The following is a 13,589-nucleotide window of genomic DNA, read 5'->3' as shown; positions in this document are numbered from 1 at the left end:
CAGAATCAGTAATGTATGTACACAGTGACTGCACCAGCAGAATAGTGAGTGCAGCTCTGGAGTATAATACAGGAGGTGATTCAGGATCAGTAATGTATGTACACAGTGACTGCACCAGCAGAATAGTGAGTGCAGCTCTGGAGTATAATACAGGAGGTAACTCAGGATCAGTAATGTAATGTATGTACACAGTGACTGCACCAGCAGAATAGTGAGTGCAGCTCTGGAGTATAATACAGGAAGTAACTCAGGATCAGTAATGTATGTACATAGTGACTGCACCAGCAGAATAGTGAGTGCAGCTCTGGAGTATAATACAGGAGGTGATTCAGGATCAGTAATGTAATGTACACAGTGACTGTTCCAGCAGAATAGTGAGTGCAGCTCTGGAGTACAACACAATAGGTAACTCGCTATTTCATGTGTATGTTACACTGGCTTTCATTTGTATATACTGGATATTTACAGCCGCCAGAGGGGGAAGGAGAGTGACTGGGTGTGATGTGCAGCAGAGGGGTCAGGCAGCGATCAGTGACTGGCTGCAGCGTGTGCTCGGGGCACTGTGTGGAGTTCCCCATAATCAGGGCCGTGTGATGTGCTGTATGTGGAGCAGCATTAACCCTGTGTGCCCCGGCCTGTGTGGGGGAGGGTTGGGGGTCAGCGCTTTGTTTCGGGCACTTTGTGGAGTTGCTGGCAGCGCGGGCTGTGTAACCCCTGGTGTGCCGGCGCCCCTCTCCTCCCCCTCCTCCCCCCCCTCTCTGGTGTCTCGTCCTCCCAGAATCTCCTGTTATTTTGGGAGCTGCCAAACCAGTTCTGAGCCTGTGAGCAGAGACATGTCTGGAGGGACCGGGCAGAGGGGAGGGGGCTGGGACATGTCAGCACAGCTCTCCTCCTCCCCCCTCTGCAGTGCAGCCCGGGCCGGGCACAGAGCAGCAGCAGGTGCTGGAGATGCTGGAGATGCTGCACCGTGCACCAGCGCCGCTCCGCCTGCACCGCCGAGGGGGCGCCACATAGCCCGGGCCACCAGCAGTGCCATGTGCCGCCTGAGGAGGCCCAGGACGGAGGAGCCACACAATGAGGTACCGTGCCGCCCCATCACTGAGGTACCGTGCTGCCCCATCACTGAGGTACCGTGCTGCCCCATCACTGAGGTACCGTGCTGCCCCATCACTGAGGTACCGTGCCGCCCCATCACTGAGGTACCGTGCCGCCCCATCACTGAGGTACCGTGCCGCCCCATCACTGAGGTACCGTGCCGCCCCATCACTGAGGTACCGTGCCGCCCCATCACTGAGGTACCGTGCTGCCCCATCACTGAGGTACCGTGCCGCCCCATCACTGAGGTACCGTGCCGCCCCATCACTGAGGTACCGTGCCGCCCCATCACTGAGGTACCGTGCCGCCCCATCACTGAGGTACCGTGCTGCCCCATCACTGAGGTACCGTGCCGCCCCATCACTGAGGTACCGTGCCGCCCCATCACTGAGGTACCGTGCCGCCCCATCACTGAGGTACCGTGCTGCCCCATCACTGAGGTACCGTGCCGCCCCACCACTGAGGTACCGTGCCGCCCCACCACTGAGGTACCGTGCTGCCCCATCACTGAGGTACCGTGCCGCCCCACCACTGAGGTACCGTGCCGCCCCATCACTGAGGTACCGTGCCGCCCCATCACTGAGGTACCGTGCCGCCCCATCACTGAGGTACCGTGCCGCCCCCATCACTGAGGTACCGTGCCGCCCCATCACTGAGGTACCGTGCCGCCCCATCACTGAGGTACCGTGCCGCCCCATCACTGAGGTACCGTGCCGCCCCATCACTGAGGTACCGTGCCGCCCCATCACTGAGGTACCGTGCCGCCCCATCACTGAGGTACCGTGCCGCCCCATCACTGAGGTACCGTGCTGCCCCATCACTGAGGTACCGTGCCGCCCCATCACTGAGGTACCGTGCCGCCCCATCACTGAGGTACCGTGCCGCCCCACCACTGAGGTGCCGTGCCGCCCCATCACTGAGGTGCCGTGCCGCCCCACCAGTGAGGTGCCGTGCCGCCCCACCAGTGAGGTGCCGTGCCGCCCCACCAGTGAGGTACCGTGCCGCCCCACCACTGAGGTACCGTGCCGCCCCATCACTGAGGTACCGTGCCGCCCCACCACTGAGGTACCGTGCCGCCCCACCACTGAGGTGCCGTGCCGCCCCATCACTGAGGTACCGTGCCGCCCCACCACTGAGGTGCCGTGCCGCCCCATCACTGAGGTGCCGTGCCGCCCCACCAGTGAGGTGCCGTGCCGCCCCACCAGTGAGGTGCCGTGCCGCCCCACCAGTGAGGTGCCGTGCCGCCCCACCAGTGAGGTGCCGTGCCGCCCCACCAGTGAGGTGCCGTGCCGCCCCACCAGTGAGGTGCCGTGCCGCCCCACCAGTGAGGTGCCGTGCCGCCCCACCAGTGAGGTGCCGTGCCGCCCCACCAGTGAGGTGCCGTGCGCCGCGGCCTCTGCTGCCACATCAATCACACTTTTGTTGTGTACCGGGCCCATCCTCTTGCCCCCCGGCTCCCCCTTCTTGCCCCCCCGGTTCCCCCTTCTTGCCCCCCCGACTCTCCCTTCTTGCCCCCCGGCTCCCCCTTCTTGCTCCCCTTCTTGCCCCCCAGCTCCCCTTCTTGCCCCCCCGGCTCCCCTTCTTGCCCCCTGGCTCCCCCTTCTTGCCCCCCAGCTCCCCTTCTAGCCCCCCGGCTCCCCCTTCTTGCCCCCCGGCTCCCCCTTCTTGCTCCCCCTTCTTGCCCCCCCGGCTCCCCCTTCTTGCCCCCCCGGCTCCCCCTTCTTGCCCCCCGCATCCCACACTTGTTGATCTGCACACTTGCAGCTAGCGGTCAGCAGGGCCGCCGGTCCCGGGTGCAGGGTGGGGGCCGCAGGACCTGGCACTGTTCTCTCGGCCTTTGTTCGGCTGCTGGGACAATGAATAGGGGGTCGCTGCTTCTGGGATCGGGGGAGGCTACACTGCAGCAGATCCTAAAAGAACTGGGATGAGGGGCGCCAGGGGGTCCGGGCTGGATGCATCACACTCCGTGCCCTATAGGTTTAAATTGCTCCTCATGGGGCCGGTGTCCTGACTTCTGCAAACAAAACTTACAAGACCTGCTCTAGACTTACCAATCTTCCCCATTAAGACCTCTGCTTGCTGTCAGTGAGCAGGGAACTCGGTGGTGAACACTCCGGATCACATTCATTATCAGTAGCTGGGAAGCATTACAAGAGAGGTCCGATCCACCGGCCAAACCCCGGAACCGGCCACATTCACTGACCGCAAGAACAGACGACGCTGGAATGTGTCATGTGACTACGGTTATTGGATGATACGAAGGGGTCCTGACTGACAACCCTGTGACACCGCGCTGCGCTGACAACCCTCATTAAATCTTAGGCTATGTATGACTCTGGCCTGTCAGGCCTCCTGCGCGTAGCCTCGGCGGGTTCATGGGGCCTCCTGCGCGTAGCCTCGGCGGGTCCATTGGGGCCTCCTGCGCGTAGCCTCGGCGGGTCCATTGGGGCCTCCTGCGCGTAGCCTCGGCGGGTCCATTGGGGCCTCCTGCGCGTAGCCTCGGCGGGTCCATTGGGGCCTCCTGCGCGTAGCCTCGGCGGGTCCATTGGGGCCTCCTGCGCGTAGCCTCGGCGGGTCCATGGGGCCTCCTGCGCGTAGCCTCGGCGGGTCCATGGGGCCTCCTGCGCGTAGCCTCGGCGGGTCCATGGGGCCTCCTGCGCGTAGCCTCGGCGGGTCCATGGGGCCTCCTGCGCGTAGCCTCGGCGGGTCCATGGGGCCTCCTGCGCGTAGCCTCGGCGGGTCCATGGGGCCTCCTGCGCGTAGCCTCGGCGGGTCCATGGGGCCTCCTGCGCGTAGCCTCGGCGGGTCCATGGGGCCTCCTGCGCGTGGCCTCGGCGGGTCCATGGGGCCTCCTGCGCGTGGCCTCGGCGGGTCCATGGGGCCTCCTGCGCGTGGCCTCGGCGGGTCCATGGGGCCTCCTGCGCGTGGCCTCGGCGGGTCCATGGGGCCTCCTGCGCGTGGCCTCGGCGGGTCCATGGGGCCTCCTGCGCGTAGCCTCGGCCAGCAGAGTACCCTGCTGGATGGAGGAGCGGAGAGCTGACGGCTCCACCATTGTATCCAGTTGTATCTCTTTAGAGGAATCCCCTGAATCTTCTCTAATATGAGGTGTTCACCGCTCGGTGGTGACTGCAAGATCTGCACAATCTTCAGGTCTCCACAATCAATTGTGTGGATGTTTTTATAGGACGGTTGTGATGTATACGGGGGCATATGCATGTATACGGGGGCATGTGCATGTATACGGGGGCATGTGCATGTATACGGGGGCATGTGCATGTATACGGGGGCATGTGCATGTATACGGGGGCATGTGCATGTATACGGGGGCATGTGCATGTATACGGGGGCATATGCATGTATACGGGGGCATATGCATGTATACGGGGGCATATGCATGTATACGGGGGCATGTGCATGTATACGGGGGCATGTGCATGTATACGGGGGCATATGCATGTATACGGGGGCATATGCATGTATACGGGGGCATGTGCATGTATACGGGGGCATATGCATGTATACGGGGTATATGCATGTATACGGGGGCATATGCATGTATACGGGGGCATGTGCATGTATACGGGGGCATGTGCATGTATACGGGGGCATATGCATGTATACGGGGGCATGTGCATGTATACGGGGGCATGTGCATGTATACGGGGGCATATGCATGTATACGGGGTATATGCATGTATACGGGGGCATGTGCATGTATACGGGGGCATGTGCATGTATACGGGGGCATGTGCATGTATACGGGGGCATGTGCATGTATACGGGGGCATGTGCATGTATACGGGGGCATGTGCATGTATACGGGGGCATGTGCATGTATACGGGGGCATGTGCATGTATACGGGGGCATGTGCATGTATACGGGGGCATATGCATGTATACGGGGGCATATGCATGTATACGGGGGCATATACACTATGGGGAAGGAAATACAGACAGGACTGAACAAAGCATAACAGATAGCTTCAGCCATAGAAGAGGTGACGAGGCTTTACACCACTGAGCAGCCTGGATCCTGACCCCGGATCTTCTGTGTATGAGGCTTGTGTGGATCCTTCTGTCTCCTGACCCCGGATCTTCTGTGTATGAGGCTTGTGTGGATCCTTCTGTCTCCTGACCCCGGATCTTCTGTGTATGAGGCTTGTGTGCATCCTTCTGTCTCCTGACCCTGGATCTTCTGTGTATGAGGCTTATGTGGATCCTTCTGTCTCCTGATCCCTGGATCTTCTGTGTATGAGGCTTATGTGGATTCTTCTGTCTCCTGATCCCGGATCTTCTGTGTATGAGGCTTGTGTGGATCCTTCTGTCTCCTGATCCCGGATCTTCTGTGTATGAGGCTTGTGTGGATCCTTCTGTCTCCTGATCCTGGATCTTCTGTGTATGAGGCTTGTGTGCATCCTTCTATCTCCTGATCCTGGATCTTCTGTGTATGAGGCTTGTGTGCATCCTTCTGTCTCCTGACCCTGGATCTTCTGTGTATGAGGCTTATGTGGATCCTTCTGTCTCCTGATCCCTAGATCTTCTGTGTATGAGGCTTGTGTGGATTCTTCTGTCTCCTGATCCCGGATCTTCTGTGTATGAGGCTTGTGTGGATCCTTCTGTCTCCTGATCCCGGATCTTCTGTGTATGAGGCTTGTGTGGATTCTTCTGTCTCCTGATCCCGGATCTTCTGTGTATGAGGCTTGTGTGGATTCTTCTGTCTCCTGATCCCGGATCTTCTGTGTATGAGGCTTGTGTGGATCCTTCTGTCTCCTGACCCCGGATCTTCTGTGTATGAGGCTTGTGTGGATCCTTCTGCCTCCTGACCCCGGATCTTCTGTGTATGAGGCTTGTGTGGATCCTTCTGTCTCCTGACCCCGGATCTTCTGTGTATGAGGCTTGTGTGGATCCTTCTGTCTCCTGACCCCGGATCTTCTGTTTATGAGGCTTGTGTGGATCCTTCTGTCTCCTGACCCTGGATCTTCTGTGTATGAGGCTTATGTGGATCCTTCTGTCTCCTGATCCCTGGATCTTCTGTGTATGAGGCTTATGTGGATTCTTCTGTCTCCTGATCCCGGATCTTCTGTGTATGAGGCTTGTGTGGATCCTTCTGTCTCCTGATCCCGGATCTTCTGTGTATGAGGCTTGTGTGGATCCTTCTGTCTCCTGATCCTGGATCTTCTGTGTATGAGGCTTGTGTGGATCCTTCTATCTCCTGATCCTGGATCTTCTGTGTATGAGGCTTGTGTGCATCCTTCTGTCTCCTGACCCTGGATCTTCTGTGTATGAGGCTTATGTGGATCCTTCTGTCTCCTGATCCCTAGATCTTCTGTGTATGAGGCTTGTGTGGATTCTTCTGTCTCCTGATCCCGGATCTTCTGTGTATGAGGCTTGTGTGGATCCTTCTGTCTCCTGATCCCGGATCTTCTGTGTATGAGGCTTGTGCGGATCCTTGTGTCTCCTGATCCTGGATCTTCTGTGTATGAGGCTTGTGTGGATCCTTCTGTCTCCTGATCCCAGATCTTCTGTGTATGAGGCTTGTGCGGATTCTTGTGTCTCCTGATCCTGGATCTTCTGTGTATGAGGCTTGTGTGGATTCTTCTGTCTCCTGATCCTGGATCTTCTGTGTATGAGGCTTGTGCGGATCCTTCTGTCACCTGACCCTGGATCTTCTGTGTATGAGGCTTGTGTGGATCCTTCTGTCTCCTGATCTCAGATCTTCTGTGTATGAGGCCTGTGTGGATCCTTCTGTCTCCTGACCCCGGATCTTCTGTGTATGAGGCTTGTGTGGATCCTTCTGTCTCTTGATCCCAGACACACGGGATGATGTGAGATCCGGGCTCTGTGGCTCATCCCCTCCAGGACTCCCTGTTCTTGGTGACATTGGCTCGATGTTATTGGTTGTTTGGACGGATGAGACGCCTCCCTGCTGTCCTCATGTGATGGAGAAGCTGCTGTCGGCTCTGAGCTGATGAGACGCCTCCCTGCTGTCCTCATGTGATGAAGTCGCTGTCTGCTCTGAGCTGATGAGACGCTTCCCTGCTGTCCTCATGTGATGGAGAAGTCGCTGTCGGCTCTGAGCAGATGAGACGCCTCCCTGCTGTCCTCATGTGATTGAGAACTCGCTGTCTGCTCTAAGCTGATGAGACGCTTTCCTGCTGTCCTCGTGATGGAGAAGTCACTGTCGGCTCTGAGCTGATGAGACGCCTCCCTGCTGTCCTCATGTGATGGAGAAGTTGCTGTCGGCTCTGAGCTGATGAGACGCCTCCCTGCTGTCCTCATGTGATGAAGTCGCTGTCTGCTCTGAGCTGATGAGACGCTTCCCTGCTGTCCTCATGTGATGGAGAAGTCGCTGTCGGCTCTGAGCAGATGAGACGCCTCCCTGCTGTCCTCATGTGATTGAGAACTCGCTGTCTGCTCTAAGCTGATGAGACGCTTTCCTGCTGTCCTCATGTGATGGAGAAGTCGCTGTCGGCTCTGAGCTGATGAGACGCCTCCCTGCTGTCCTCATGTGATGGAGAAGTCGCTGTCTGCTCTCAGCTGATGAGATGCCTCCCTGCTGTCCTCATATGATTGAGAAGTCGCTGTCTGCTCTAAGCTGATGAGACGCTTTCCTGCTGACCTCATGTGATGGAGAACTCGCTGTCTGCTCTAAGCTGATGAGACACTTTCCTGCTGTCCTCATGTGATGGAGAAGTCGCTGTCGGCTCTGAGCTGATGAGACGCCTCCCTGCTGTCCTCATGTGATGGAGAACTCGCTGTCTGCTCTAAGCTGATGAGACGCATTCCTGCTGTCCTCATGTGATGGAGAAGTCGCTGTCTACTCTAAGCTGATGAGACGCCTCCCTGCTGTCCTCATGTGATGGAGAAGTCGCTGTCTACTCTAAGCTGATGAGACGCCTCCCTGCTGTCCTCATGTGATGGAGAAGTCGCCGTCGGCTCTGAGCTGATGACACTGCTTGGCATCTTCTGATTTTGAGGTCGTTCTGTTTTTTCTGCTGTTTTTGTGACCGGTGCGTCCTCGTTGTTGTCCAGGTCTTGGGGCATCTTCTTGTGGAGCCGTCCAGTCTGCGATGACATCTTTTCCTGGGAGACTCCTGGCTGATGCAGTATAACTGCCTTGTCTTCTTGCGGTGCTCAGTCTCGCCTTGGTGGATCACCTGATCTATCCTCCACAGCCTCACCTTTATAGCAGAGTTTGTCTATTCCTCACCTTATTTTATGCCTCTTACACAGCTGTTTCTGTGTCAGTCAGTGACTGTTTCTACCTCCATACTAAAATGCTGTAATTCCCATCAGTACAGGGGAGTGTATATATAAAATACATATATAAATATATATTATACAGTACAGACCAAAAGTTTGGACACACCTTCTCATCTCTAGAACAACTATTAAGAGGAGGCTTTGTGCAGCAGCCTTCATGGTAAAATAGCTGCTAGGAAACCACTGCTAAGGACAGGCAACAAGCAGAAGAGAACACAAGGAATGGACATTAGACCAGTGGAAATCTGTGCTTTGGTCTGATGAGTCCAAATTTGGGATCTTTGGATCCAACCACCGTGTCTTTGTAGAAAAGGTGAACGGATGGACTCTACGTGGCTGGTTCGCACCGTGAAGCATGGAGGAGGAGGTGTGATGGTGTGGGGGTGCTTTGCTGGTGACACTGTTAGGGATTTATTCAAAATTGAAGGCATACTGAACCAGCATGGCTACCACAGCATCTTGCAGCAGTGTGCTGTTACATCCGGTTTGCGTTTAGTTGGACCATCATTTATTTTTCAACAGGACAATGACCCCAAACACACCTCCAGGCTGTGTAAGGGCTATGTAACTAAGAAGGAGAGTGATGGGGTGCTACGCCAGATGACCTGGTCTCCACAGTCACCAGACCTGAACCCAATCGAGATGGTTTGGGGTGAGCTGGACCGCAGAGTGAAGGCAAAAGGGCCAACAAGTGCTAAGCATCTCTGGGAACTCCTTCAAGACTGTTGGAAAACCATTTCCGGTGACTACGTCTAGAAGCTCATCCAGAGAATGCCAAGAGTGTGCAAAGCAGTAATCACAGCAAAAGGTGGCTACTGAAGAACCTAGAATATAAGACATATTGTCAGTTGTGTCACACTTGTTTGTTAAGTATTTCATTCCACATGTGACAATTCATAGTTTTGATGCTTTCAATGTGAATCTACAATTTTCAGAGTCATGAAAATAAAGGAAACTCTTTGAAAGAGAAAGTGTGTCCAAACTTTTGGTCAGTACTGTATATTCTGTATTTTCCTTCTCTTGAGCCATAGTTAATGTCTCCTCCTGACGTCAGACGATACTTCTTAAACTGTGCCTGATATGCAAGGGTACCGGGCCCATCAGCGCCGCTCTGTATACAGTCCTCTCCAGCCCATGTATCTAAGCCTCCAATAACAACAGTGTGTAACAATACCAAGTATATAGATTGTAAGAACACCAGAACCTGACGTGACCAGGCGGGTCAGATCTAGAGCAGCACCTGACGGGACCAGGCGGGTCAGATCTAGAGCAGCACCTGACGTGACCAGGAGGGTCAGATCTAGAGCAGAACCTGACGGGACCAGGAGGGTCAGATCTAGAGCAGAACCTGACGGGACCAGGAGGGTCAGATCTAGAGCAGAACCTGACGGGACCAGGAGGGTCAGATCTAGAGCAGAACCTGACGTGACCAGGAGGGTCAGATCTAGAGCAGAACCTGACGGGACCAGGAGGGTCAGATCTAGAGCAGAACCTGACGGGACCAGGAGGGTCAGATCTAGAGCAGAACCTGACTGGACCAGGAGGGTCAGATCTAGAGCAGCACCTGACGTGACCAGGAGGGTCAGATCTAGAGCAGAACCTGACGGGACCAGGAGGGTCAGATCTAGAGCAGAACCTGACGGGACCAGGAGGGTCAGATCTAGAGCAGAACCTGACGGGACCAGGAGGGTCAGATCTAGAGCAGCACCTGACTGGACCAGGAGGGTCAGATCTAGAGCAGCACCTGACTGGACCAGGAGGGTCAGATCTAGAGCAGCACTTGACGGGACCAGGCGGGTCAGATCTAGAGCAGCACCTGACGGGACCAGGCGGGTCAGATCTAGAACAGCACCTGACTGGATCGGGGGGGGGTGTCAGATCTAGAACAGAACCTGACGGGATCCGGAGGGTCAGATCTAGAACAGACCCTCACTCTGGCACACCAAATGTAAACGTGGAGGTAAAAAAAAACTGGAGAGTTGCTTTCTTTGGTGATGCTTTAATGTGGAAATGTTACAAAATACAAATACAGTCCATAATACAATCCGACGTTTCGGCCTACAATTTGGCCTTCATCAAGGGTTTCTTATCTCTAGACATAAAGTGAATGTAGGTATTCACATGAAGAGTGGGATGTGATGAGGACTGTGTAACCCTGTGCACAGACAGGATCCCGGGCTGAGAATAATGAATCATACAGCGAGGTTATCCTACGTCTTCATACATTGACTGCTGTAAACACCGCCACGTTAATGTCTCCTGAGGTCCACACATAACCTTGTGACCCTGCGCTGATTTATCTCAGCCCGGGATCCTGTCTGTGCACAGGGTTACACAGTCGTTATCACATCCCACTCTTCATGTGAATCCCTACATTCACTTTATGTCTAGAGATAAACCCTTGATGAAGGCCGAATTGTAGGCCGAAACGTCGGATTGTATTATGGACTGTATTTGTATTTTGTAACATTTCCACATTAAAGCATCACCAAAGAAAGCAACGCTCCAGTATTTTTCTACCTCCACGTTTTTATTTGGTGTGCCGGAGTTAGTCTGGCGACAACGTTATTTTTACTCGAGAGCACCCACTTTCAGGTGACCGAGCCAGACTTTACTCTCTTCTAGAACAGAACCTGACGGGACCGGACGGACTACAGTCTAGAATGCTACCTGACGGGACCGGATGGACTACAATCTAGAATGCTACCTGACGGGACCGGACGGACTACAATCTAGAATGCTACCTGACGGGACCGGACGGACTACAATCTAGAATGCTACCTGACGGGACGGACTACAATCTAGAATGCTACCTGACGGGACCGGACGGACTACAATCTAGAATGCTACCTGACGGGACCAGAGGAACTACAATCTAGAATGCTACCTGACGGGACCGGACGGACTACAATCTAGAATGCTACCTGATGGGACCGGACGGACTACAATCTAGAATGCTACCTGACTGGACCAGAGGGACTACAATCTAGAATGCTACCTGACGGGACGGACTACAATCTACAATGCTACCTGACGGGACCGGATGGACTACAATCTAGAATGCTACCTGACGGACTACAATCTAGAATGCTACCTGATGGGACTGGACGGACTACAATCTAGAATGCTACCTGACGGGACCGGACGGACTACAATCTAGAATGCTACCTGACGGACTACAATCTAGAATGCTACCTGATGGGACTGGACGGACTACAATCTAGAATGCTACCTGACGGGACCGGACGGACTACAATCTAGAATGCTACCTGACTGGACCGGACGGACTACAATCTAGAATGCTACCTGACGGGACCAGACGGACTACAATCTAGAATGCTACCTGACGGGACCGGACGGACTACAATCTAGAATGCTACCTGACGGGACCGGACGGACTACAATCTAGAATGCTACCTGACGGGACCGGACGGACTACAATCTAGAATGCTACCTGACTGGACCGGACGGACTACAATCTAGAATGCTACCTGACTGGACCGGACGGACTACAATCTAGAATGCTACCTGACTGGACCGGATGGACTACAATCTAGAATGCTACCTGACGGGACCGGATGGACTACAATCTAGAATGCTACCTGACGGGACCGGACGGACTACAATCTAGAATGCTACCTGACGGGACCGGATGACTACAATCTAGAATGCTACCTGACGGACTACAATCTAGAATGCTACCTGATGGGACCGGATGGACTACAATCTAGAATGCTACCTGATGGGACCAGACGGACTACAATCTAGAATTCTACCTGACTGGACCGGACGGACTACAATCTAGAATGCTACCTGACTGGACCGGACGGACTACAATCTAGAATGCTACCTGACGGGACCAGACGGACTACAATCTAGAATGCTACCTGACGGGACCGGACGGACTACAATCTAGAATGCTACCTGACGGGACCGGACGGACTACAATCTAGAATGCTACCTGACGGGACCGGACGGACTACAATCTAGAATGCTACCTGACGGGACCGGACGGACTACAATCTAGAATGCTACCTGTGCTACCTGACGGGACCGGACGGACTACAATCTAGAATGCTACCTGACGGGACCAGAGGGACTACAATCTAGAATGCTACCTGACGGGACCGGACGGACTACAATTTAGAATGCTACCTGACGGGACCGGACGGACTACAATCTAGAATGCTACCTGACGGGACCGGATGGACTACAATCTAGAATGCTACCTGACGGACTACAATCTAGAATGCTACCTGACTGGACCGGATGGACTACAATCTAGAATGCTACCTGACGGGACCGGATGGACTACAATCTAGAATGCTACCTGACGGGACCGGACGGACTACAATCTAGAATGCTACCTGACGGGACCGGATGGACTACAATCTAGAATGCTACCTGACGGACTACAATCTAGAATGCTACCTGATGGGACCGGATGGACTACAATCTAGAATGCTACCTGATGGGACCAGACGGACTACAATCTAGAATTCTACCTGACTGGACCGGACGGACTACAATCTAGAATGCTACCTGACTGGACCGGACGGACTACAATCTAGAATGCTACCTGACTGGACCGGACGGACTACAATCTAGAATGCTACCTGACTGGACCGGACGGACTACAATCTAGAATGCTACCTGACGGGACCAGACGGACTACAATCTAGAATGCTACCTGACGGGACCGGACGGACTACAATCTAGAATGCTACCTGACGGGACCGGACGGACTACAATCTAGAATGCTACCTGACGGGACCGGACGGACTACAATCTAGAATGCTACCTGACGGGACCGGACGGACTACAATCTAGAATGCTACCTGTGCTACCTGACGGGACCGGACGGACTACAATCTAGAATGCTACCTGACGGGACCAGAGGGACTACAATCTAGAATGCTACCTGACGGGACCGGACGGACTACAATCTAGAATGCTACCTGACGGGACCGGATGGACTACAATCTAGAATGCTACCTGACGGACTACAATCTAGAATGCTACCTGATGGGACTGGACGGACTACAATCTAGAATGCTACCTGACGGGACCGGACGGACTACAATCTAGAATTCTACCTGACTGGACCGGACGGACTACAATCTAGAATGCTACCTGACTGGACCGGATGGACTACAATCTAGAATGCTACCTGACGGGACCAGACGGACTACAATCTGGAATGCTACCTGACTGGACCGGAGGGACTACAA

The 13,589-nt window shown here is 54.7% G+C and overlaps 1 protein-coding gene across 3 annotated transcripts in view; it reads left to right on the top strand.

Annotated features, from left to right (window-relative positions):
- Window positions 1-828: 828 nt before the first annotated feature.
- Window positions 829-13,589, top strand: part of ARHGEF19 (Rho guanine nucleotide exchange factor 19) — a 138,864-nt gene continuing 126,103 nt past the window's right edge. For 2 of the 3 annotated variants that reach the window (XM_075329300.1, XM_075329298.1), the window contains exon 1: window positions 830-1,079. In XM_075329300.1, the coding sequence (XP_075185415.1) occupies window positions 1,075-1,079 (5 nt within the window). In that variant the 5' untranslated portion in view covers window positions 830-1,074. Of the gene's footprint in view, window positions 1,080-13,589 lie in introns of all 3 variants that reach the window. The other variant, XM_075329299.1, reaches the window with a different exon arrangement.

Source organism: Anomaloglossus baeobatrachus, chromosome 11, assembly GCF_048569485.1.
Source record: "Anomaloglossus baeobatrachus isolate aAnoBae1 chromosome 11, aAnoBae1.hap1, whole genome shotgun sequence".
NCBI classification, from domain to species: domain Eukaryota; kingdom Metazoa; phylum Chordata; class Amphibia; order Anura; family Aromobatidae; genus Anomaloglossus; species Anomaloglossus baeobatrachus.
The sequence above is the reverse complement of the archived record's forward strand: the minus strand, read 5'-3'. Positions and strand labels throughout refer to the sequence as shown.